The sequence below is a fragment of the Pantherophis guttatus genome, chromosome 7 (genome assembly GCF_059756535.1).
Source record: "Pantherophis guttatus breed Tessera chromosome 7, ASM5975653v1, whole genome shotgun sequence".
Lineage (NCBI taxonomy): Eukaryota > Metazoa > Chordata > Lepidosauria > Squamata > Colubridae > Pantherophis > Pantherophis guttatus.
The window spans coordinates 50,466,738-50,492,705 of NC_142069.1; the positions used below are offsets into that span (position 1 = coordinate 50,466,738).

General features: G+C 43.6%; 1 protein-coding gene across 7 annotated transcripts in view; it reads left to right on the plus strand.

Annotated features, from left to right (window-relative positions):
• Positions 1-25,968, plus strand: part of TAFA2 (TAFA chemokine like family member 2) — a 208,931-nt gene that overhangs the window by 120,641 nt on the left and 62,322 nt on the right. For all 7 annotated transcript variants that reach the window (XM_060694689.2, XM_087874131.1, XM_060694687.2 and 4 more), the window contains one exon: positions 25,720-25,826. In XM_060694689.2, coding sequence (XP_060550672.1) covers positions 25,720-25,826 — 107 coding nt within the window. The remainder of the gene's footprint in view (positions 1-25,719; positions 25,827-25,968) is intronic.

Below are 25,968 nucleotides of genomic sequence, written 5' to 3' on the forward strand. Positions count from 1 at the left end.
CCCCTCATGAAGGACATGCTAACCCACCTAGCTAAAGGGAAGGTTTTCACCAAACTAGACCTTCGAGAAGCTTATTACCGAGTACGCATAAAGGCAGGAGATGAATGGAAAACAGCATTCAACTGCCCCCTGGGTAGTTTCCAGTTCAAAGTAATGCCCTTTGGATTGCAAGGAGCCCCGGCAGTGTTCATGCAGTTAATAAATGAAGTCTTACATGAACACCTTTACAAAGGGGTCCTTGTCTACCTGGACGATATTCTCATCTACACGGAGACCATAGACGAACATATACCTCTCGTCCGCCAAGTACTGAAAAAACTGCTAAGGGCAAACCTATATGTCAAACTATCAAAATGCGATTTCCACCAATCAGGCTAGACTACCTGGGCTACCGAGTATCAAACGAGGGGATAGAGATGGACCCAGCCAAGGTCCAATCAGTTCTACAATGGCAGCCCCCTCGCACCCGCAGACAACTGCAAAGTTTCCTAGGTTTTGCGAACTTCTACAGACAATTCATCCCCTCGTTCGCGAAGATTGCCAAACCTTTGACAGACCTCCTAAAGACAGGAGGCCCAGCGACGAAACCTCGCCTGGGACAACCCCTACAATGGGACCTGACCTGCAAACAGGCATTCGAGACGCTGAAAGGAATGTTTGCGAAAGAACCTGTTTTAAAACACCCGGATCAGGAACAGCCTTTTGTCATCCAAGCAGACGCAAGTGATGTGGCAGTAGGAGCCGTGTTACTCCAAAAGAACAACCAAGGTGATCTACAACCCTGCGCCTACACCTCTCGCAAACTCACCAATACAGAGAGACGATGGGCGGCATGGGAGAAGGAAGCGTTCGCAGTAAGATGGGCCTTGTTGACCTGGCGGCACCTACTAGAGGGAGGCCAGAAACCGTTTGAAGTCTGGACTGATCATAAAAACCTAGAGGCCCTAAAAACCCCATGGAAACTGTCGCCCAGGCAAGTACGGTGGGCACAATACTTCAATCGCTTCAATTTCGAGCTTAAGCACATCCCAGGAGGGAGAAATTTCCTGGCTGACGCCCTCTCCCGGATGCCCCAATACAACAGTGAGTGGGAGCAGGTAGTGAATGCCATCATCCCCTCCACCCAAGCTGCGGCTCAAGTGATCACCAGACGGCAACAACGTGACCAGCAGGGCCAACTTGCAAGTGACTTAACTGTAAAATTAAAAAATGAAACGCTGACAGACCCCTGGTATCGAGACAATCAACATCTCTTGACAAAAAGAGATGACCTAGCATGGAGCGGGACAAAGCTCTATGTCCCACAGAGTTTACGCATCCTGATTCTCAAGAGGAGCCACGACGTTAAACCAGTGGGACACTTCGGGTTCCTAAAGACTCTGCACCTAGTACGAAGGCAGTTCTGGTGGCCCCATATGAGAAGGGATGTAGACAGTTATGTAAAAAGCTGCACCATTTGTGCCACGATGAAGACAAGACCAGAGTGCCCGCCTGGGCTGTTGCAACCAGTAGCTGAACCGACAAGACCATGGGAGGAGATTGCAATGGACTTTATAGTAGACCTACCGAGGAGCAGTGGAAATACAGTGATCTGGACTGTAATAGACTTATTCTCCAAACAGGCACACTTCATTCCTTGTAGCGGACTGCCTTCAGCCCGCCAGTTATCCAAACTGTTCCTGAAACACATCTACCGCCTGCATGGAGTTCCCAGGAGAATAATCTCCGACCGAGGGGTCCAGTTCACAGCAAAGTTCTGGAGGGAGTTTCTACGATCCATAGGGTCATCCCAAGGGCTTAGCTCAGCATTTCACCTGAGCACCAATGGGGGGGGGCGGAAAGACTGAACGCTATGATAGAACAGTATTTAAGATGTTATGTCAACTACCAGTTGGGCAGACCTCCTATCTTTTGCGGAGGTCGCCTATAATAATTCTGTCCACAGCAGCACGGGGTTAACCCCGTTTAAAGTAGTGAGTGGCATGGATTTTGTCCCCATGCCAGAGTACCCGAGGGAGCCCCCTTCCTCAGTCAGTTTGACCGATTGGATGGCAATGTTGAGAGAAACTTGGGAGAATGTTAAGAGGGTGCTGACAAAGGCGGCTCAATCTTATAAGGAACAAGCGGACAAGCACCAAACTCCCCAAAGACCATTTCAGTGGGGAGAGAAAGTTTACCTCTCCACCAAGTACTTGAGACTGAGACTCCCGAGCAAGAAATTGGGCCCGAAATTTATAGGACCATTTCCTATAATAAAAATAATCAACCCCGTTACAGTGCAATTGCAGTTGCCACGGCTTTTGGGGAAAATTTACCCTGTTTTTCACAGTAGCCTTCTAAAACCTGTAGTGGGGTCTACTTTAAGGCCGACGCCACGTGAACCCCCTGGGCCCCTGGTTGTTGGGGGCCAAACACATTATGAAGTGCAGCGAATTCTTGATTCAAGATGGCACAGGGGGCGCCTCCAATACTTAATTAAATGGAAGGGCTACCCATTGTCAGAGGCTTCCTGGGTGAAGAGCTCAAACATCCAAGCTGACCGCCTTATAGCAAAATTCCATGCAGACCACCCGGGAAAGCCGGGAGGGGGGGGGTTCGCAGCCAAGGAGGGGCTAATGATGCTTATCTTGTTGTGGTTTTTCCTATGGGGCAGGTTACGTCGCAGAAGTGAAGGGAGAGGGGCCGGATGTCAGCGTTCCAAATTAGGCTCTTTTCCAGCGCTGACATGATTGGAATGAATGAAAGAGAAGAAGCGTTGATTTATTGCTGAGATGAACTTTTACCTAGTTTTCTGCATACAGCAGATAGCATTACCTGGGTGACGGAGGGAGGGGGGCAAATTCCTGTGAAAGAACGTGCTGGGACGAAGAGATGGATCTGCATGATGGCCAATGGGACATTGGGGTTGGAGAGCGGAAGGGGAGGGTGTTGGAAGGAGGGCCCAGTTTGGCTGCAAAAGAGTTCAGAAATGTCGTTCTCTATTCTTAATAAAAAAAAAAAGATTCATTAGAGACTTTGCGTTTGAAAATGAAGTTTATTTAAGATAGCAACGAAACCTGACATAGAGATTCTCAGTCATCCAGGTCATGGTTGTCTCAAAAGTGCTTTTTCTGGTGGCAACTGGACTTTCTTGTTTTTTCTTTTGAAAACATTTTGCTTGTCATCCAAGAAGCTTCTTCAGCTCTGACAGGATAGTGGGGAATGGAAGGATTTATATTCCTTGAAGACAGCTGGTAATCTGCATCCTTTTAGCATGTTCTTGAAGCACTTGGAGGTTTATCTGTGTCCTCAGGGTCACAGGGTATAATTTTATTTATTTTTTAAAGCATTGATGAACTACTTTTTAAAAACCCTTATAGCCCAGTGCAATTTAAAATATTAATATACTAAAAATGAAAGAGAATTTAAAAAACCAAATCAAAACTATGGTTATGTTTGCTGCCTTGAGTTATTTGTAGAATTAATAAAGGTGTAAGCAAATCTATAAATATTAAATAACATTGCAAACCCTTAAAGGGGTAGACAAAACAGTACAATTTTTATTGGCAATCTGAAACTTCATAGATGGTCCTGACATCCCATAGTAATGTGCTGCTATAGAAACTTCACTATTAATCTTACGTTCTGGTTTCTGTGCATTGTGGAATATAAAGCAGAGGTTCTGATGAAAACGAGTAAGAGTCAGGCTTTTGGGGTAGAGGCAATCTTTCAATATCCTGGCTCAGAGCCACTAAAAACTTATTAGTCAAGACAGTCTATTGAATTGAGCTGGGAAACAAAATGGAAGCCATTATAAATGGAAGCTAGTTTAATTGTTTCTACACTGTTGGTTTTATTACTGAGTACAAATTTGTAAGTGAAGAAATTAGATGTATAATTTTTCTAAATTTCTCTAAAGCAAAGGTGAAATGGCCAATTAGGCCTTACATCAACCATAGGATGTAAGTCTTAAACAGATATAGTTAGTTATTTGTTTATTAAAGTTTTACAGTTGGCTATCTCACAAGTATATTTCTGAGTGGCTCACAACAATTAAAATAGAAGAAGCAGTAAAAATAAACACAACACCATAAAGCTATCTCAGAAACATGATTAAAAAGTCAATAAAACACAATCAAAGTCAGTGATGACTATAAATAATATAGCTATTTAATATAGCCATTGTTAAGGCTCACCAATACTGCTGTGCATGATAGGTGTCAAGTCTTCAGGCACTTTCTAAAGAACAGAAGGACAGGTGCCAATCTAAGTTCTAATAAGTTCCTATTTAATATATGGACTGCATAGTTAGATATGCTTCTCAAAGGAATGGATACAGTTACCATACCAGCCGGGGTGGGTTCTACTTACCTTTACTACCAGTTCGCAACGGGAGCGCATGTACACATTGTCAATTATGATATCCAGGTGGGTGGGCGGAGCCTCCCGTCACTTTTACTACCGGTTCTAAAGAACCGGACAGAACCGGGAGCAACCCACCACTGATACCAGCAGAAACTAGGCAAAATAAATACATAATTTCAAGTAATATTGATAGATAAAAGACAAACCTGGTTTCTTGAAAGGAGTATGCTCTATTCAGTATAGGCTGTATCTCCAATCACAGAATAATCAAAAAGGACTTTTGAAAAATACAAAAGTCCCTTAACTCTTATTTCCTTGTCATCTTCTTATCTTCTCATCTTTCTCACCTCTCATCTTTCCTACTACTTTTGCCTATTGGTATATTATGGTTTATCAACTGTTTTGGCTAGAGAAGAAGATGAGGTGACTGGTGTGAAATTTTTTCCCCATCTGTACCAGTGGTGGGATTCAATTTTTTTTACTACTGTGGGCGTGGCTTAGTGGATGTGGCATGGCTTGGTGGGCGTGGCTTGGTGGGCATGGCAGGGTAAGGGTATTATAAAATCTCCATTCCCACCCCACTCCAGGGGAAGGTTACTGCAAAATCCCCATTTCCTCCCGATCAGCTGGAACTTGGGAGGCAGAGAATAGATGGGGGTGGGGCCAGTCAGAGGTGGTATTTACTGGTTCTCCGAACTACTCAAAATTTCCGCTACCGGTTCTCCAGAACTGATCAGAACCTGCTGAATACCACCTCTGATCTGTATCTTTTCTGAGCCTCTCTGCAAAAGTTTTTCTTTGATTTAGCAATAGTGAGATGCAATTATGTGAGGCCTTCTTAGCAATACTAGTGTACAACATTCATTTGCACTGGCCTTTCAGAACCCATTACCAATCAAAGTTATAGGTTCATGCCTTGAGATCTTGAGATAGGGGATATAGTTACCGAGCCCTTGTCATGGTCAGATCACTCTCTCCTTCGTTTTGACCTTTGAACCGCTGCACCCCACCGCAGGGAGGAGGAGCCAGTAAGATGGTTCCGCTCCAGGAGCCTGATGGAACCTGACAGGTTCCAGATAGAGCTTGGGCCATTTCCTGAGGCTCTGGCACACGCCTCGACTGGAGACCTAGTGGCTGCCTGGGATAGGGCGGCTGCTGGAGCTCTGGATCGGGTCACGCCTTTGCGGCCTCTGACCCGGTGCCGATCTCAATTGGCTCCTTGGTTCACCGAGGAGCTGAGGGAGTTGAAGCGCTGGAAAAGATGCCTAGAGAGTAGTTGGAGGGCCAGTCTTTCTGAATCTGACCGGACACTAGTAAGATCCCATATTAGGAATTACCTAGTGGCGATAAAAGCAGCGAAATGTAGCTATTTTGCTGCTCTTATTGTGTCATCAGATAACCGCCCGGCCGCCCTCTTTAGGGTGACCCGCTCCCTGCTCCACCAGGAAGCACGGGAGGACCCCTTGGAGGGTAGAGCCGAGGATTTTGTTCAGTATCTGTATGACAAAATCACTCAGATTCGGGAAGATCTGGACTCCGACTGGGTAGTCTCAGGGGGAGGGACTGGGACAGGTCTTGAGAATGTTATCTGGGATGAGTTTGATCCTGTGACCCCCGAGGATGTGGACAGGATTCTGGGTAGACTGAACGCGACCACTTGTTTATTGGACCCATGTCCTTCCTGGTTAGTGCTGGCTTCCCGGGAAGTGACACGAGGCTGGCTCCAGGGGATTATAAATGCTTCGTTGGGTGAGGGTGACTTTCCCGCCACTTTGAAAGAGGCGGTGGTGAGGCCTCTCCTCAAGAAGCCTTCCCTGGACCCGGCAATGTTGGTAAATTATCATCCGGTCTTCAACCTTCGCTTTGTGGCGAAGGTTGTTGAGAGTGTGGTTGCGCAACAGCTCCCCCAGCACCTGGATGAAACGATGTATCTGGATCCGTTCCAGTCGGGCTTCAGGCCCGGGTACAGCACGGTCGCATTGGTAGATGATCTCTGGAGGGCTCGGGACAGGGGATGCTCTGTCCCGAGCAGGTCCTGTTAGATCTCTCAGTGGCTTTTGATACCATCAACCATGGTATCATGCTGCACCAGTTGGAAGAGTTAGGGGTGGGAGGCACTGTGTTGCAGTGATTCTCCTCCTTTCTCTCTGACCGGTCGCAGTCCGTGTTGACAGGGGGGCAGAGGTCGACCCCGAGGCCCCTCATATGCAGGGTGCCGCAAGGGTCGGTCCTCTCGCCTCTCCTGTTCAACATTTATGTGAAGCCGCTGGGCGAGATAATCCGTGGTTTTGGGGTGAAGTACCATCAGTACACTGATGACACCCAGCTGTACATCTCCACCCCAGACCACCCCAACAACGCCCTTGAAGTGATGTCCCAGTGCCTGGAGGCTGTGCGGATCTGGATGGGGAGGAATAGGCTCAGGCTCAACCCATCCAAGACCAAGTGGCTGTGGTTTCTGACGTCCCGATATAGTCAGTTGGTGCCATCACTGACTATTGGGGGCGAATCATTGGCCCCCACAGAGAGGGCGCGCAACTTGGGCGTCCTCCTGGATTCACGGCTGTCTTTAGAAGAGCACTTGACGGCTATGACCGGGAGGATTTTTCATCAGGTTCGCCTGATTCGCCAGTTGCGTCCCTTTCTGGATCGGGACTCCTTACACACAGTCACTCATGCCCTCATCACCTCCCGCCTGGACTATTGTAACGCTCTCTACATGGGGCTCCCCTTGAGGAGCACCCGGAGGCTCCAACTGGCGCAGAGTGCGGCCGCACGGGTGGTAATGGGAGCGACTTGGCATTCCCATGTAACACCCCTTCTGTGCGAGCTGCACTGGCTCCCAGTGGTCTTCCGGGTGCGCTTCAAGGTTTTGGTTACCACCTTTAAAGCGTTCCATGGCTCAGGACCTGGGTACTTGCGGGACCGCCTACTACCACCAATAGCCTCCCACTGGCCGGTACGCTCCCATAGAGAGGGGCTCCTCCAGGTGCCGTCGGCCAAACAATGCCGACTGGCGGCCCCCAGGGGGAGAGCCTTCACTGTGGGGGCACCTACTATCTGGAACGAGCTCCCCCCAGAGATACAGAGGATCCCGGATCTGCGCACCTTCCGCCGCGCTCTAAAGAACTTTTTATTTCACCAGGCGGGCCTGGCCTAATTTTCTCCCTCTTTTATAAAAGAATTTTTAATTTTTAATATTTTTTAGTATTTTATATATTCAGATTTTAAAATTGGTTTTAAATTGATTGGGGTTTTAATTTGTCTGGGCCAAAACTATTTAATTTGATTTTAATTCTGCTTTTAAATTTTGTATGTATGGATTTTATTGTTGGCTGTTCACCGCCCTGAGTCCTTCGGGAGTAGGGCGGTATAGAAATCAAATCAAATAAATAAATAAATAAATAAATAATGCCAATCTACATACTGATGAATGTGCTTGCTTATTGTGTCAATGCCTTTTTCCAACAGGTTTTCAGTGTCAAATTGGAATGAGATGAAAGATGCGGAAGCTGATTAGTAAAAATGTGTTTGATTGTTAACTAAAAATTAATTTAAAAAATTCAGAAGCACAGTAGTTAAATTCACATAGCAATGAAACAGGCAGAAATTAGGCAGAATATAAAGATTTTATTGTTAAGAAAACAAAAATAATAAAACTTCCCAAAAAATTAAAACAATCAACCAGTGGGACGGCTTGCCTTCAGAAGTTGTGGGTGCTTCATCACTGGAGGCTTTTAAGAAGAGACTGGATACTACTTGTCTGAAATGATGGCGAACCTTTGGCACGCGTGCTGGAAGTGGAACACAGAGGCATCTCTCCGGGCACACCAGCTGTCTCCTGTTGATCTTCCGCATTCCGGCATGCAGATGCACGCTGGCTAGCTGGTCTTTGCACGTGCAGGAGTGCCAGAAACCGGAAGAGCAGCTTCCTGGTGCACATGCGCATGTCAGAAACCGGAAGCTCAGCTTCCTGGCATACACATGCATGCCAGGGAACTGCTCTTCTGGTTTTCAGCACTCCCGCATGTGCGCACTGGGGAGCTGCTCTTTTGGTTTCTGGCACTCCCTCCCCATGCGCACACTCCCATTTTGGCACTTGGTACCGAAAAAGGTTCACCAACACTCGTATAGGATCTCCTGCATGCGCAGGGGGTTGGACTAGAAGACCTCCAAGGTCTCTTACAACTCTATTATACTGTATTCCTCCCTGGCTTAGTTTACTCCCATGGGACCCCAGTTTTCAATATCCCTAATTAGGACTGGGTGTCAATTTTAAGGGTTGCACACCTGAAATAGTTGGAACATACTGTATTTTCCTTTCCAAAATATATATGGCAATATCAACAAACTTAATCAGATACTTAGCCAGGCCAGCCTAAGTGCTTACCTGTGCTTAGGCTGGCTTCTGATGAATGATTTACATCACATTCATGTGTGCATTCTGCAAAATTAATGAGTTCCATCCTGTCTCTAGTACATTTTTTGGAAACACACAGTTGCCTCGTTGATAACATCTTGGTACTGTTAGGTGTAGTAAAAATAACGGGTAATAGCTGATGTCAAACCAGCAGCTAGTTTGTAAAACGCTGTGAATTAACAGATTTTGCTATTTATGTGGCATGCTATTTTTTTTTACTGCAAAAGTAAAGCTGCACTGATTAATAATTTAGCTCCCAGTTTCCTTGCAAGTCTATAATCATGTGCCCTATGGAGACTAGAGTACATTCTGCTGCAAGTATTGTGCAAAAGATTAGTTGCTCCTTGGTGGCAGGTCTGCTCTAGCAGGGTGAATTGTACCTTTAATTTGTCTTCCCATCTGACAGGGCATCTAATTATACTTTCTAAAATCTGTACTAAATTATACTTCTTAAACCCTTAGTTGAAGGATATTTACATAAAAAGAGGTAAAGATTAAATAAATTGTTTAAAGTCATATCAGCAAATCATTTAAATGAGATTCCTTTTTTTGTTCAGCATTTGAAGCTGAATATTGTTTCCCACCATATTCTGTATCAGACAGTCAGTCATGGCCATCAGGATCTTAGTATTATTTATCTATCTAAATACTTACAATTAATTGCCTAAATTATAAAATCACATAATGAATAAAATTCTGAAATGCTAATGTACTGAGTTACAAATTCACACACTTTTGTTATGGTGATAAATGTGATATGGTAGAAATCTTACTAAACAGGCAACAGCATAGAAACCATAGAAAATGTTGTATTTGGATAATCATAAAATTAGAGAGCATTTTGCTGCATAAGAGATTGGCAGCTAAAATAAATTTTTGCAGCTCTCCTGGAAATGTTAGGGTTGTGATCCAAGAGTAAAGAGCAAATGATAGTGTCAGAAGTGGAATTTCTGTTTGCAAAAGGAGTTATGATAGTAGGGCTCAAGTGGCTGTAAAAATTATTTCAGATTTCTCCAGTCACAGGACTGATTCATTCAGTAAAAGGGGTGGTGGTGTACCTTCAGTTCAGTATCATAGACAGGCAAGACACTAAAGTGGGATAAAGAAAAAGTTTACCACATTAGGCAGGTACAGTAATATTGACTGAGTAATTCCTGGAGGAAAATATTTCCTGTTCATGTCAGTATTTCTTATAGGTATTGACTGCCTAATTGATCCTGCTCTACCTGGACAACTGGGTGATTTACCAACTTCTGGATTGCTGCTCTTGTTCTTGATAGCACCATGGCTAAGAGTGTTTTACGTGAGAAGCCACATTGCCCTAAATCAGGGGTGTCAAACTGGTGACCTGCGGCTGGATGCATCATGCACAGGCCATGCCCACCCTAGCTCCACAAAGGCAAAAAACATCACAATGCATCTCTATACATCATGTGACGCGATCGAGTTTGATACCTGTGCCCTAGATCGTTCTGAATTCACGGTTTCTAGAAAGAGGAAAGGATACAAAGAAAGACCATGGCAGTCAGGGAATCCCTGGAAAAGTGATATTTGAGCCAGAAATAGAGCTGCACATGGGGATCACCCAGTTTCTAAATGCCATATATGCGGAAATGCTGGCTTGATAGTAGCCTTGATAGTACAGTGGTTTAGTGCACCCTGTCATTAACACAGCTGCCTGCAATTTCTGCTGGTTCGAATCTCTCCAAGGCTCAAGGTTGACTCAGCCTTCCATCTTTTCTAAGGTAGGTGAAATGAGGACCCAGTTTGTGGGGGCAATAAGCTGACTTTGTATAAAATATAAAAAAGAATGAAGGCTATTGCTTAACGCATTGTAAGCCGCCCTGAGTCTCCGGAGAAGGGCAGCATATAAATCAAATTAAAAAAACAAAAAAAAAACCAAATAGCAATGTACTAGAATAGAGTAGAGTAGAGAGTAGAGTAGAGTGGTAATCCCCTTAGTGAACGTTTGAAGTTACATGATAAGTGCCCCCTAGTGTTTGTGAACAAATTCTGAAACTACGAATTTTGCAACACCATGGCAGTTGTTTGCCCTTATGAACAACCGCAGAGGCTCTGCAACATTCGTTCTGAACATTGCCCGTCAAAATGGAGCTTTTGGGAGGCGGATCTGCCCTTCCGACACTCCTTTCAGGCCTCCACAAGCTTCTCCCAACCCGTTGTAGGCCAAAATGGAGTTTCCGGTGCAGGTCCATCCCTCCAATGCTCCATTCGGGCCTCCGCAGGCCTCCCCAGGCCCATTACTTTATCATATGTTCTTTCACTTATTCTTTTTCTTTAATTTAATGTGTATACATTTCAACAATTACTTGTTCATCATTTGTCCAAGTAGTTTTTGAATCATAACTGAGCCTTACAATTACATTTGTAAACTATGAAAGTCATAAAACAGATCACCACATGACTGGATCTGATTTTATGGACTTTTTTGCAATGGTTGTTAAGTGAATGTTGCAGTTATTAAGTTAACCCATTTTTCACTGTAGTACAGTTTTTGCTGTAAACTCAAAGAGAATCCCACTTTCTGGCAAAATTGTAAATTGTGGTTATGTGATTGTGGGATCCTATAAATTGCTGTAAATGTGGGCCAGTATCTTCCTCATTCATATTCTGAAATGAAGTCACATGACACTGAGAGGAGGAAATTACATTGAAACTTTGAAACTAGGTCATAAGTATTTTTTGGGGGACCTGTTGTAACCTTGAACATTCGTTTCTCAGAGATTAAGCAAATCAACCCTGTAGCTTTTTGTTTGTAGTTGCCAGAATCAATGAAAATTCACCCTGTATTCTATCCATCTTCTTGTGAAACAGGCTCCCCTGCACTCTACATTATAGACAGAATTCATCCTCCAATTCTAGTAAACAGGAAGCAGGATATTAAGTGGAAATGTTGTTAGAGCCTAGATGCAGAGAGAAATGGGTTGAGAACTTGGTACACTAGAAAGGCTATCCAGAGTCAGAAAGACCAACAGATATTCATGTGCCATAGTTGATACATCACTTTCATGAGCTATATTCCAACAAATCCCATCTTTACCAACTACTGGCCTTGCAGGAGTCTGGCGATGATCAAGTCAAGCTCCTCCTCCTCTTTTATGGGATGGAGGGAGCCCCAGGAAGAGCAAGAGACCAAAAAGAGGGGAAAGAATAAGCTTCTTCTACAACAGGCATATAGAGGTATATACCACAGATTCCTGAGACGTAGGAAGATGTTCTCTCAACTGTCTGATCAGTCTAGGGCAGTGGTTCTCAACCTTCCTAATGCCGCGACCCTTTAATACAGTTCCTCATGTTGTGGTGACCCCCAACCAGGGGTGGGTTCTAATTTTTTTTACTACTGGTGGATATTTTGTGGGCGTGGCTTGGAGGTCATGTGACTGGGTGGGCGTGGCTAGCTGGTCATGTGACCGAGTGGCCATGGCTATGTGTATAGGGACTACTCAGAGGGTTGAAAAAAGTCATTTCTGACAGGTCCTCGCACTTTTGACTGGTCCTCACACTTATGACCATCCTCACATTTATGCCCATGCAGCATTCTTAACAACCATGTTACTCATTTCACAACTGCTTCTTTTCACCATGATGATAAGATAGGGGAAAAAACGTAAAATGTGAGGACAGTCGTAAATTCGAGATCTGTCAAAAGTGCGAGGACCAGTCAAAACTAACTTTTTCAGCCCTCTGAGTAGTCTATATGCACAAAAGGACTACCCAGAAGGCTGAAAAAAGTGATTTCTGACAGGTCCTCGCACTTTTGACCGGTCTTCGCATTTATGACTGGTCATCATTTATGCCCATTGTAGCATTCTTAACAACCGTGTCACTCATTTCACAACTGCTTCTCTTCACCATGGTGACAAGATAGGGCAGTCAAAAATAACTTTTTCAGCCCTCTGAGTAGTCCATATGCATAAAAGGATACAGCAATAGAGAGGGATGAAGGAAGGGAAGGGAAATTAGAGTAGGAGTGAGGGTAAGAGAGGGAGGAAGAGAGGAGGAGAAGGAGAAAGGAAGAGGAAGTAGGGAGGAGAAGAGGGGGGGAAGAGAAAGTAAGGAAAGAAAAGAGAGAGGTGGTAGGTTTGAGGAGAAAGATTGCTGTACAATAAAAAAGATGAAAGGGAAGAAAACCAACCCCAAACAAATATGAAGATATTAAGATAAAAAATGAATTGTTAAACTTTAAAGAATAAAGGAGAACAAATATGAATAAATAGCAATAATTAGAAACACACATACAAACATACAATGTATTTTCTTTGAACAGAGTATTTGGCCAGTTCACAAATTTAAACAGTGTTTAGTCATTTCAATTAAATTTACAGTTTCTATATTTCTTTTTTGCCATATTTATTCTTCATCTATTTTTTTAAAAAACCAATATTACCCTTCATCCTCATCTCTAATCTTAATCAAATTCAATTTTTCCCTTCTATTCTATATTATACCCTTTCCCATTGTCATCTATTTTTATATCCATCCTCACATTGGTTAATTATGTAATTATGTAATACAGTTGTTTAATATAAATTCAACATTTTAATATAAATCTATCTTTTTTGTATATTAATCAATATGAACATGAATATTCCAATTATTTCCATGCAATCCAATTTCTTACAAATCAATTAATTATATTTACCAATAATAATAAACCAAATAATTTCCCCCATATATTCCTCCAAACCACAACTTAACCATTTCTGCTTTCAACATAATATACAATTAATAGTATCTCAATTATTACAATTCCCTAGTTAAATAGACCTTTTTTTTTTGTGTTTTAAAATCTTGAACCTCCTTTTTTGCCCTAAATTTCCCATTGTTTGCAGTTTTGCACCTACCTTTTTTTGGTGAGGAAAAAGAAAAAGAAATCTCTCTCTGCCTCATTTTGTCACGTTGCAGCAAAGACCCTGCTTTACTTTCAGTTTCGTTTTTTCAGCATAGCTAGGGGAAAAAAAATCTGCTCGAGATTTTTTTGCAGCTAGCAACAGCTGAGAGCAAATCAGCTGAGAGTCGAGGCTGATCTAATCAACTTGTGCTAATTAACCTATCCTGAAGCTGAAAGGGGCTGTTTTTTCTATTTTTGCAGGCACCGGTCTACTCATTTGTTTTCTTTTAACACTGATCAGCTGTAGGGTGGCCCTTTGAAGCCCCGCGGCAAGAATTTAAACAGTTTTTTTCCCCTCTAGCCATCAGCTGGGACTCAGGAGGCAGCAGATTGGGAGTGGGCGGGGTAAGCGAACAGTCGGCGATCCAACAGAGGCAGAGAGTGAGGGTGAGTGAAGGCGTGGTGGGGGGTGAGAGAGGGCTTTGGCGGCCCCTGTGAAATGGCCGTTCACAGGCGGCCCCTGTGAAATGGCCATTCGACCCCCAAAGGGGTCGGGACCCCCAGGTTGAGAACCGCTGGTCTAGGGCTTGGAAGGTTATCCATGGACACAATAAGGGCAAAATAAATAATGTTCTTTCACCAGCCTTCCTGCCATGCGATAGACTTTATTAGCCACTTTAAATCATATTTGATCATGTACAGTTCCTTTTGCACTCTGGTGGTATTTTAGGCATCTCTTGTCCCATTTAAGTTTCCCTAGCTGCTTTGTAAACCAAGAAAGCTCCAGGATCCACAAGAAGATCAGAACTTCCAACAATTCCAACAAAGAGCCTGTAGTATAGTGGACTAAAGCACACTGTTATTAACATCTGCGGCAGGGCCGGATTTAGATGAAAAGAGGCCCTAGGCTATTCCACTTATGAGGCCCTTTCACCAGTGGTGGGATTCAATTTTTTTAACAACAGGTTCTGTGGGCGTGGCTTAGTTGGGGGTGTGGCTTGGCAATCATATGACGGTGGGCGTGGCTAGCTGGTCACGTGACTGTGTAGGCGTGGGTAGCTCGTCATGTGACCGGGTGGGCGTGGCTATGTGCATAGACTTTTTTCAGAGGGCTGAAAAAAGTCATTTCTGACTGGGCCTTGCACTTTTGACCGGTCCTCACACTTATGACCATCCTCACATTTATGCCCGTGCAGCTTTCTTAACAACCGTGTCACTCATTTCACAACTGCTTCTCTTCACCATGGTGACAAGATAGGGCAAAAACGTAAAATGTGAGGACAGTCGTAAGTTCGAGGACTGGTCAAAAGTGCGAGGACCAGTCAGAAATAACTTTTTCAGCCCTCTGAGTAGTCCATATGCATAAAAGGATACAGCAATAGAGAGGGATGAAGGAAGGGAAGGGAAATTAGAGTAGGAGGGAGGGTAAGAGAGGGAGGAAGAGAGGAGGAGAAGGAGAAAGGAAGAGGAAGTAGGGAGGAGAAGAAGAGGGGGAGGAAGAGAAAGTAAGAAGGAAAGAAAAGAGAGAGGTGGTAGGTTTGAGGAGAAAGATTGCTGTACAATAAAAAAGATGAAAGGGAAGAAAGCCAACCCCAAACAAATATGAAGATATTAAGATAAAGAATGAATTGTTAAACTTTAAAGAATAAAAGAGAATAAATATGAATAAATAACAATAATTAGAAACGCACATACAAACATACAATGTATTTTCTTTGAACAGAGTATTTGGCCGGCTCACAAATTTAAACAGTGTTTAGTCATTTCAATTAAATTTACAATTTCTATATTTCCTTTTTGCCATATTTATTCCTCATCTATTTTTTTAAAAAACCAATATTACCCTTCATCCTCATCTCTAATCTTAATCAAATTCAATTTTTCCCTTCTATTCTATATTATACCCCTTCCCATTGTCATCTATTTTTATATCCATCCTCACATTGGTTAATTATGTAATATTACAGTTGTTTAATATAAATTCAACATTTTAATATAAATCAATTAGTTATATAACTACCTTTTTTGTATATTAATCAATATGAACATGAATATTCCAATTATTTCCATGCAATCCAATTTCTTACAAATCAATTAATTATATTTACCAATAATAATAAACCAAATAATTTCCCCCATATATTCCTCCAAACCACAACTTAACCATTTCTGCTTTCAGAAATATACAATTAATAGTATCTTAATTATTACAATTCCCTAGTTAAATAGAGCTTTTTTTCTTTTGTGTTTTAAAATCCTGAACTCTCCTCTTTTCCCCTAAATTTCCCATTGTTTGCACCTACCTTTTTTGGTGAGGAAAAAGAAAAGAATTCTGCCTGCCTAATTTTCCAACCTTGCAGCAACAGCAAAGCAGTTTCAGTTTCATTTCTCAGCATAGCTAGGGGGAAAAAATCAGCACTCTTTGCAAGGAAGCAGAAGAGCCCTGAGCAAAACAGCTGAGACAAATCAGCTGAGAGCCGGGAGGCCAATTAGCTTATGCTGAAGCTCCGTGGGCCAATACAATTACAAAAAAAACACCGAACCCTTTGTTAAATTGCTGGCTCCCCCGCCCCTCGCCCACCACTATTTATTGGCAATAAATAGTGGTGCGGAGGGGCGGGGCAAACCAGCAATTTAACAAAGGGTTCGGCTGCATCACTGGCTCTAGGGCGGCCCTTTGAAGCCCCACGGCAAGAATTTGAAGTTTTTTTTCCTCTAGCCATCAGAGGGACTCCAGAGGCAGCAATATAGATTGGGAGTGGGCGGGGTAAGCGAACGGCCGGCGATCCAACAGAGCAGAGAGTGAGGGTGAGTGAAGGCGTGGCAGCTGCTTTCTCCATCCTGCTCTCTTGCATCCGGAGCCGGTGGGGAACCACGTGGCAGCCCACGTGGATCCCAGGCAGCATTACTCAGGCTAGGGAAGGGGTGGGCAATTGTGGCGCTTTTACAACCTGTGGCCTTCAACTCCCAGAATCCCAACTCCCAGAAGCCAAGCTGTCTCAGGAATTCTGGAAGTTGAAGGCCACAGGTTGTAAAAGCGCCACAATTGCCCACCCCTGGCTACGGTAGGCTGGCGCTGCGTGGGTGGGAGGCGAGGGGCGGGTGAGCCAGCAATTTAACAAAGGGTTCGGCCGAACCCCCTAGAACCCCCAGAATCCCACCACTGTGTAGGCCCCTCTTGATCTTGAGGCCCTAGGCTGAAGCCTAGTTAGCCTATAGGAAAATCCGGCCCTGATCTGCGGCTTGCAATTACTGCAAGTTCAAATCTCACCAGGCTCAAGGTTGACTCAGCCTTCCATCCTTTCAAAGGTAGGTGAAATGAGGACCCAGATTGTGGGGGCAATAAACTGACTTTGTATAAATATACAAAAGTATGAAGGCTATTGCTTAACGCATTGTAAGCCGCCCTGAGTCTCCAGAGAAGGGCGGCATATAAATTAAAGCAAAATAATAATAATAATAATTGTAAACAGTGTCCTTCTACCCATATTCATATCCATTCTGATGGAGTATCACAGTATCTGCTTGCTCTTACCAGATTACTAGGGTATCCATTCTCCTCAACCACCCTGAAGGTAAAGCAACATACTTCCCCATCACTCCCACCCTAAATAAAACAAAAGCATAGAAACACATAACATTACATGGAATTTAATGAGTACTACAGAATAAGTAGTACATATAGTAGGGGTTCTAGCTTACCTTTATATTTTATTGAAGTATATACTACTGAATAGGGATTCTAATGATCTAATTTTGATCTTAAAATTACTATTATAAATAGTTGGGAGTTGCATACCCATGTAGATCTGCGTAAATCACACCGATGTCAGTTTGTAAATTACAGCTACATTTGCTCTAAAACTTTCTTCTCTGTGTTATGTTTTAAATTTTATTCTAGGTACTGAACAGGGAGGAAGTGTGTACATTTTGAATATCTAATCATATTTGCTAAATCTGTATTACAATCAATACTTTGGAAATGTCACCTTTCAGTCTGGTTAAAAGATGCTTGATCACCAGCTTTGGATTAACATATTGTATTCCCGAGATGTGAAAAGACATTGGACTTTTATTAACTTCACTGTTGTTAGTTAGCTCTTTCAACTATTACTGCTTCACTGTGCCAGACTATTGTTATCTTATACAGTTTTTAAATGGACAAAAAAGCTACTTCATCTGCTTATCATTTTAAGTGGCAACATAGCCACTAATGGATAAGAGCAGATATTATATCCTTTTCTTCAATACCATAATTGCTGCTTTTATATCAGAATTTCATATTTTGAAGGAGATGGTTTGTGAAATGGCTTATGTTTTCCAGATTCAGGATGTTGCAAAATCATTCAAACGTGAAACATTAGAATGTCACATAAATTCCTTATATATTTAGTGTGGCTTATCTTTTTTAATTAATAAAATAATTAATTACAAGACTTATCCTGTGAATGTCAACTTGTCAACTTTGAAGTTTGGATAATGGCTCATGAATTAATTAGGGCATCTTTCAGAAGCTTGACAGTGAAAATGTTACTGTCAATGGTCCGACTAACGAACCCAACAGAAGTAGACACTTTCAAAACCCAAAGCAAAACTTTATTGAGTACATCATTTTGGCACTGAAGAATCAAAGCCAGCTCTAAATTACGAATCAGTCTTTTGTTTTGGGAATAGTCCATATCTTGGCCAACACCTGCAGAAGTGTCCTTGGTGGGTACTTGGCTCTCACAGTTGAAGTCTGGAGCCTCTGCATTCCATCTCACTTCTTCCCTCCCCTCAGTCCTTCGGCAAGTGATAAGATTCAAAAGAAGCATAAGCGGCTTCAACCTTGACAGTTACTATAGCTGAATTAAAGTTGTAATTTTTATTTCAATGGCAATTGTTAAAGAGTTCTCCCAAACTAGGAGTATTTTACTTCTGGATAAGCACAATTGCATATAGAGAAGCTTCACTTTAATTTCATAGACCAGATTTTTTTTTCTTATCAACAGCACCTCTATCTTGTCTGATTTTACTTTTAGCTTGTTTAACTGTCCATTAGTGAGATTAACAATACCCAAGTGTACTGATTGGTTCCTTAGAATTTGTGGGAAGCTTAAAATATAGTGGTCATCAAAATAGTTATCCCCTTTATTCCATAATACTGAATACATAATACTCCATAATTCTACAGCAATTTCATAAAGATGTCAAATGCATAGAGCAAGATTGAATTATGAGAGACACCATAGGCCAAAGATCTAGTGTTGAACAGTAGTGTCCGACACATCTCTCTGGACATATCCAACAAGAAGGACTATTACCATTAAGAGTGGTCCTGAGGCCTTGTCCAGCCAGATGATCCAGACGAATATAATGATTGATGGTACTGAAAGCCATTGAGAGATAGTAGGTATCTCATCTACCTCCATTCAACAATTATTAACTAAATAGACCAAAACTGTTTCATTACCATACCATAACTTGTATGATATTTCAAAGGAATGTATGTAGAAAATCAGTTTTATTCAGATGCATGTGGAATTCTTAGGTCATAATTTATTTTATTTCATTTTACCAAAGAATCAAATATTTCAGACATGTTTATAATTAGTGAGTACTTCTACGTTTAAGGAGGTTTTTTTCCAGCAAAGTCTGGTATCAGCTTTACAAGTTGACCAGACAGAAAACAAGATCAGATGAGTAATTCTATTATATTGTAAGGCTATATTAACAGAATATTGCATTCTGAAAGTACCATTTTCCTCATCTCTTTATAACTAGAAAATTAGAAAGAGCGTCTTCTGAGCATCTTATCCCACTGATTATTCAGCTATGGATTATACTGTCTCTTAGATGATCATTCCCTAGGCAGCATCTCTGGGCCTAGTCTCCCAATGTCATTTCCACATACCATTACATCTCTATTAAGACACAAGGGCAAACCCACATTTAAGGGAGCATTGACCACTCATTTAACTATGGAAACAGTCTCAATTTGTGGACCAGAAAATGCGATGGTTGAGTAAACTAGTGGTAGATATAATCCTGCTTCATTCTTTGGTCACATGCTTGAGATCTATATGCTATAAATGATTCATATGAACCTTACAAATTGATGGAAGAGATGCTGTACTGTGCTGTGTCGATGTAATGGAAGCTGAAATAAGGCATTCTTTGGTGATCTCATTAACATAGTACACTGCTCAAAAAAAATAAAAGGAACACAAACAGAAGACATCCGAGATCTGAATGTATGAAATAGCCTTATTAAATACTTTGTTCGTTACATACAGTAATTTTGTGTCCCCTTTAGTTGTTTGAGCAGTGTATAAACTACTGTATGTAAAGAACAAAGTATTTAATAAGGCTATTTCATACATTCAGATCTCGGATGTCTTCTGCTTGTGTTCCCTTTATTTTTTTGAGCAGTATATTTCAAATGAACTTGAAGAAAGGCCTGACTCCATGTACAGCTGATTAGTCATGAGAATTCCTACATATTTACTCTGTCTATCTGCTTCTTAGCTTCCTGATAAATCAAGGTGCTGAATGAGTTCAGGTGGAAGGAAGAGGGCCAGTGGTGGGATTCAAATTTTTTCCCTTCCGGTTCTGTGGGCATGGCTTGGTGGGGTCATGTGACTGAGTGGGCATGGCCAACTTGATGTCACTCACGGCAAGGTGGGGCGGCACCACCCCACCAAGCCATGCCCACCAAGCCACGCCCACAGAACAGACAGAAAAGTTCAGCCAAGTCTTCTAGCATTCAACCTGGCTACTTCTTGCCTCCTCATGTTTGCTCTGTGTGTATGAGCATGAGAAGGGCTCATACACACAGAGCAAACATGAGAAGGAGGCGAGAAGCAGCCACATTGAATGCTGCGGCAGAGAAAAGTTGAACTTTTCTCCCTCCCTTCACAGCAGAGCTACTCTCTTTATGGCCCCCTCTGGCCCCCTCCCTCCTGGGGGTCGAAGTACCTTAAAGGGACAGACTGCAGTGGCTGCCTTCTGAGCAGCTCTGTTGTGGCCTGCCAGCGGCCTGCGTGGATTGTTGCTGATCCTGATGACGAGGAGGCTGGTGTGGTGCTGCGCCAGCAGCCTGTGCAGCCGGCAGTCGAATCGGACAGCGAGGAGGCTGAAGAAGATGTGGTGCCAGAGGCAGGGATTCAGTCAGGGCCTTCAGAACCTCCAGAGGCTCCTTTAAGTGAAGAGGATAAAGAGGAGGAGCTTCTTCTCAATGCACAGCTCAGCCTTTGGCAGAGCTGCCAAAAGGCAAGAGTGGTTCCTTAGGAGGAGGTCTCCTCGAGAGTAAGGCTTGGGGCTAATTGGCTACTCCCTTAGCCTATTTAAGAAAGAATGCAGCTTGCAACAAGCTGCAGGAAACAACTTTAGTTTGCTAACCATCGCATTGGGATTTCTCTGCAACCTTGCTTCTGGGCTTTCTGCCAACTCCAGTAAGATTCTGACTATCTTATCTGTGGAATTCTGGCAGGCTGTTAAGAACGCTTATTAACAGCCGGCATTTGCTAAAACTGTGTTATTTGAGTAAACTAAGTTTTGTTCAGTTTGTGTGTGCTGTGTTCTTTGGGATCTGTAGCTGGGGTAGAACAAGCTCCGCTGTGAATGCAGGGAGAAAAGTTCGGATTCTCTCTGCACAGCATTTAACGTGGCTGCTTCTCACTTCCTTCTCATGTTTGCTCTGTGTGTATGAGCCTGAGAAGGAGGTGAGAAGCAGCCACGTTGAATGCTGCGGCAGAGAGAAGCTGAACTTTTCTCCCTCCCTTCACAGTGGAGCTGCTCAGAAGGCAGCCAAAAATGACCACCGGTGGCTGGAGGCTTCTTGGCACAAAAGGCAGCCAAGCCTCACTGTCCTCCACAAGACACGAAGGTAGGTGAGCGAGGCGGAGGGTGAACAGGTGGCAAATGCATGGTGGTTCTGGGGCAAAGCCGGAGCTGGGGAATGGCACATTCCCTGACCCAGCTGAGGTGGGTGGCTAGCAGGCAGCGGCTCTGGGGCAAGGCCGGAGCTGGGGAATGGCACATTTCCCAACCCGGCCAAGGCAGGTGGTGGCTCCAGGGCCTTGGGGAATGGCACGTCCCTGGGCCCAGCCTCCAACTCAAGGCAAAGGATGAGTGGGCAACATGCATTGCTTTGGTGAGCTGAGCAGAGCAGGCGAGGTGAAGTGACTGGCAAGGCAAGTAGCTGGGCAAGTAGCTGGGATGGGCGGGGTGATTGTTGAGTGGGTGAGCAGGACAAGTGAGCGTTAAGTGGGTGAGAGAGTGTTGAGTGGGTGAACGGAGCGAGCAAGCGGTGACCGGGCAGGGGGCAGGGCCAGCCAGAGGTCGCTACGGTTTGGCGACCCAGGCCAAATTTTTCTTACTGGTTCGCCTGAACCGGTGCGAACTGGCTGAATACCACCTCTGAAGAGGGCACTTAGGAATGATAGTGGCAACTATCCAAACATTTCCATGTTGCACAGATCAACCAAATGTCTTGCAGTATCGATGACAGAGAGAATGGAAAATTCCTCACATTAAAAAAATCCATGCAGATCTATTAGTCAATGTTAGTTGTTCTTCTACTCCAGCAGTGATCTTTGGCATTTATTAGACCAAAGCTAACCAGAAGATGATATATTGATAAACAGGAAATACAAAGTTTCTGTGCTTTTAGAACACCAAGACCAACTGGACAAAATATCTAGCCAAGCATGTGTCCCGCTGTATGCTTGAGGCCAGATACTAATTAGGAAAAGCCTATTATCATAATGGGAGATAAGAAATCTAGGTAGTCTTGTGCTATGCCATAAATCACCTTAACCTGCTCAGTGAGAAAGACTGTTGCGCTGCAGAGCGGTTGGTATATTAGGAGGTTCTTGTGGTGCTATATAGCCATCTTAATGCAGCAACATATATTCAAAATTAGTAGCCTGTTGGTTTGAGCTCCTAGTCATAGATAAATTTAATTTGGCTGTAGTCCACAAATGTTTATGTCACAATTCATTAGTTTTCAAGGAGCGACCACATGACTTTTGCTGCGATAACATTACATGGATACCCTTCTGGAATTAATTAATTATTATGTTTCCCCGTACCCTATTACATTAACATTCTGCCATTAAACTGAAAGCTGAGTTTACAAAATAACAGTATTATGGCTTTAATTTCTGTGATTGTCTATTTGTGCAAATATCTTAGCAATTATATTTTAATGCACTTTGTTATCAGTTGTACTAACTAATTAGTATTCTCAATGAAATGTATCCTAAAATATATTTGTAATACAGTTGTAAAGCAGTCAATTAAGTTTTAGGATTCTCATATGATACATAGCATGGTCTATTTGTACTTTCTTTACAATAAAAATGAAGTATGAATTACTGCTATATTTTAAACAGTGATGTTTAGAAAACTAAGAATTATGTTGAAGTAGTTTTCAACTACTAACAACACACAAATCTTCTCCATAATGATCTATCCCTAAACTGATATCCCATATCTTTCAAAAGTGCACTTATTGCCCTTGTAATTAAGTCCATCCATCTTGCTGCTGCATATCCTCTTCCCTTTACTTCCGCTTTTTCCAACATCAGAGACCTTTCTATATCTTTGCATAATGTGTATAAATTATGCAGTCTTGTTTAAAATATCATTTCTGCCATTAATTCACTGGTTTGCTTTTGAAATTCATTTACTAAATTTTAGATTCAGGTTTTCCATCTGCAGAAGATAAATATTAATATATTGTTCTTTCTCACAGCATTTTTATAAATTTCTCACAGCATTTCTATAAATTAACTAGAAAATATTTTTTATAAATAATTTTATTTTCTTAATACCATTTCCCCTGAAAATAAGACCTATCCCAAAAGTAAGCTCTGGCATGTTTTTACACATGCACCTAATATAAGCCCTATCCACAAAATAAGGCCTGCTTAAGAGCTTGCGCAGCCGCCTGCCCACCCATTCCATCTGCTTGCTTGTGGTGCCACAGCCAAGAGGTGATGGAGCTGCCCCACATGCCCTGTAGCCCTGTTACCTCAATGCCCCTGCAGCCAGGTCACCTACACCACAACAACTGCCTTGCTTTGCAGCAGCAGCTCCATCAATCCCATCCAGCAGGACCCTGCATGGCCGCCGGCCCACTTCTTCTGTTTGCTCATGGCCACAATGGAGCAGGAGGTCGAGCGATGCATTGGTGCTGTGGTCACAAGTTGGGGTAGTGGTGGAGCTGCCCCATGCGCCCTGCACCAGCTTACCTCAGGGCCCCTGCAGCCAGGCCAGGCCCTGACAACTGCCTTGCTGTGGCAGCACCTACAGCCATGTGCAACAGGGGCCCACATGGCTGCTGGCCCACTTCTACTTGCTCATGGCCGCAATGGAGCAGGAGGCCGAGGGTGTGCTGGTGCCATAGCCACAAGGCAAGACAGGTGTCAGAGTTTGGTTGGCCTGGCTGCGGGGGCCCTAAGGTAAGCTGATGTGGGGTGCATGGGGCAACTCCACCACCACCCCACTTGTGGCCACAGCACTGGCTCATTGCTTGTCCTCTTGTTCCATTGTGGCCATGAGCAAGCAGAAGAAGTGGGCCAGCAGCCACGCAGAGTCCTGCTGGATGGGGCTGATGGAGCCGCTGCTGCAAAGTAAGGCAGTTGTTGGGGCGTAGGTGGCCTGTCTGCGGGGGTGTTGAGGTAAGCCGGGGTACTTCCATTTATCCTGCCACACGGCAACAGCGACCCTAATGTGCCGCACGGCCTGCCCCACCATGAGCAAGCAGAACAAGTGGGCCTCCCGTACATGGAAATAAGACACACCTGAAAATAAGCCCTAATGCTTATTTTGGGGCCCAAAAGAAAATAAGACCTGGTCTTATTTTGGGGGAAACATGAGAACTAAAATAACACTGTTCTGTGTTCTCATAAGATCCAGACATTTTGAACCTGGTACTCTGCTAATATGATGGCTGGCCGAATTTATTTGAAGAGTGCCATTTATTATTATTATTAAATTTATTTGCAGCCCATCTTATGGTTCGAGATGACTCTGCATCGCATTTAGAATCTGCTGATGTATAATCCCCATAATAAGTTTGTATTGTCATCAATGCCTGTCCAAAAGAGAATTTTTAAATGTTTTTTAAAATTACAGCAGAGATTAGGATTATCAACTCATCTGAGAGTATATCCCAGAGAAGAGCAACTACATCAAAGACTCAACCTGTTTGCAAAATAAGAGCATAGCAAAGGTGAAAAAAGTCCACAGATCATCTTGACCAGCTATGAGGGACAGAGGAATCATTTAGAACAGACATGTCAAGCACAAGGCCTGCAATAGATCCAGATTTGGCCTGTGGAGCCACCTGGAGATGTCGAGGGACTGGTCCCTGCTGCCCTGACCACGGCCGATCCCAGCCTGATGCCTCCCAATGCATGCACAGGAGGCAGCAAGTGCGTGGGAAGTAGTGGCATCCAGCAGCAGCAGCCCACCGGCTCCTTGGCTGGCACACTCTGGGGCTCCTCAGCCCACACAGCACAGGTGGGGGCGGGACACTATAACCACTGGGCCCGCCCTCCAAGCAGCAGGTGAAGGCAGACACATGGTGGGGGAGGGACATGATCCGGCCTGCTGGATACGCCGGGTGGCTGCGTGGCCATCTGCCCAGTTCTAGCTGTAGCAGCTGCAGGCAAGCAGATGGTGGGTTTGCGGTGAGGCAGCCTAGCCAGTTGCTGTCACTGCCATGCCATGGTCCCTGCGTGCTTGGTCCCCACTGTCCAACTTCATCCTCCAGCGAGCCTGCTCCCTGCCCTTCCCATTCACTGGGGCCATTTGGGTTGGTTGAGTGGTCTGCAGGCTCGCTAGAGAACAAGGTTGGACAGCGGGGGGCAAGCATGCAGGGGCCATGGCATGGCAGTGACAGTGACTGGCTGGGCTGCCTCACCGCAATGCCACCATCTGTTTTTGCTTGCCCGTGGCCACTACAACTGGGACTGAACTAGATATGACTTCCTGTTAAAGAGATTAACTTCCTGTTGTATTTGGCAAGTAACTGATAAAATATTTGTGGATGTTTGAAATGCAGAAAAATATATTTGGAAAAAAATTCATTTTGTGTATTTTTTCCCTCTAGGATGAATAAAAGATACTTGCAGAAAGCAACAAAAGGAAAACTGCTAATAATAATATTTGTTGTAACACTGTGGGGGAAAATAGCATCTGGGGCAAATCACAACAAAGGTAAGAGGCAACATTCTATGGTATCAATGTGGAAAGACGAAGTGATTTAAAACAGTGTTTCTCAACCTCAGTAGTTTAGTTATGTGTGGACTTCAACTCCCAGAATTCTACAGCAAGCATGCTAATCTAAGGGAAGAAGGAG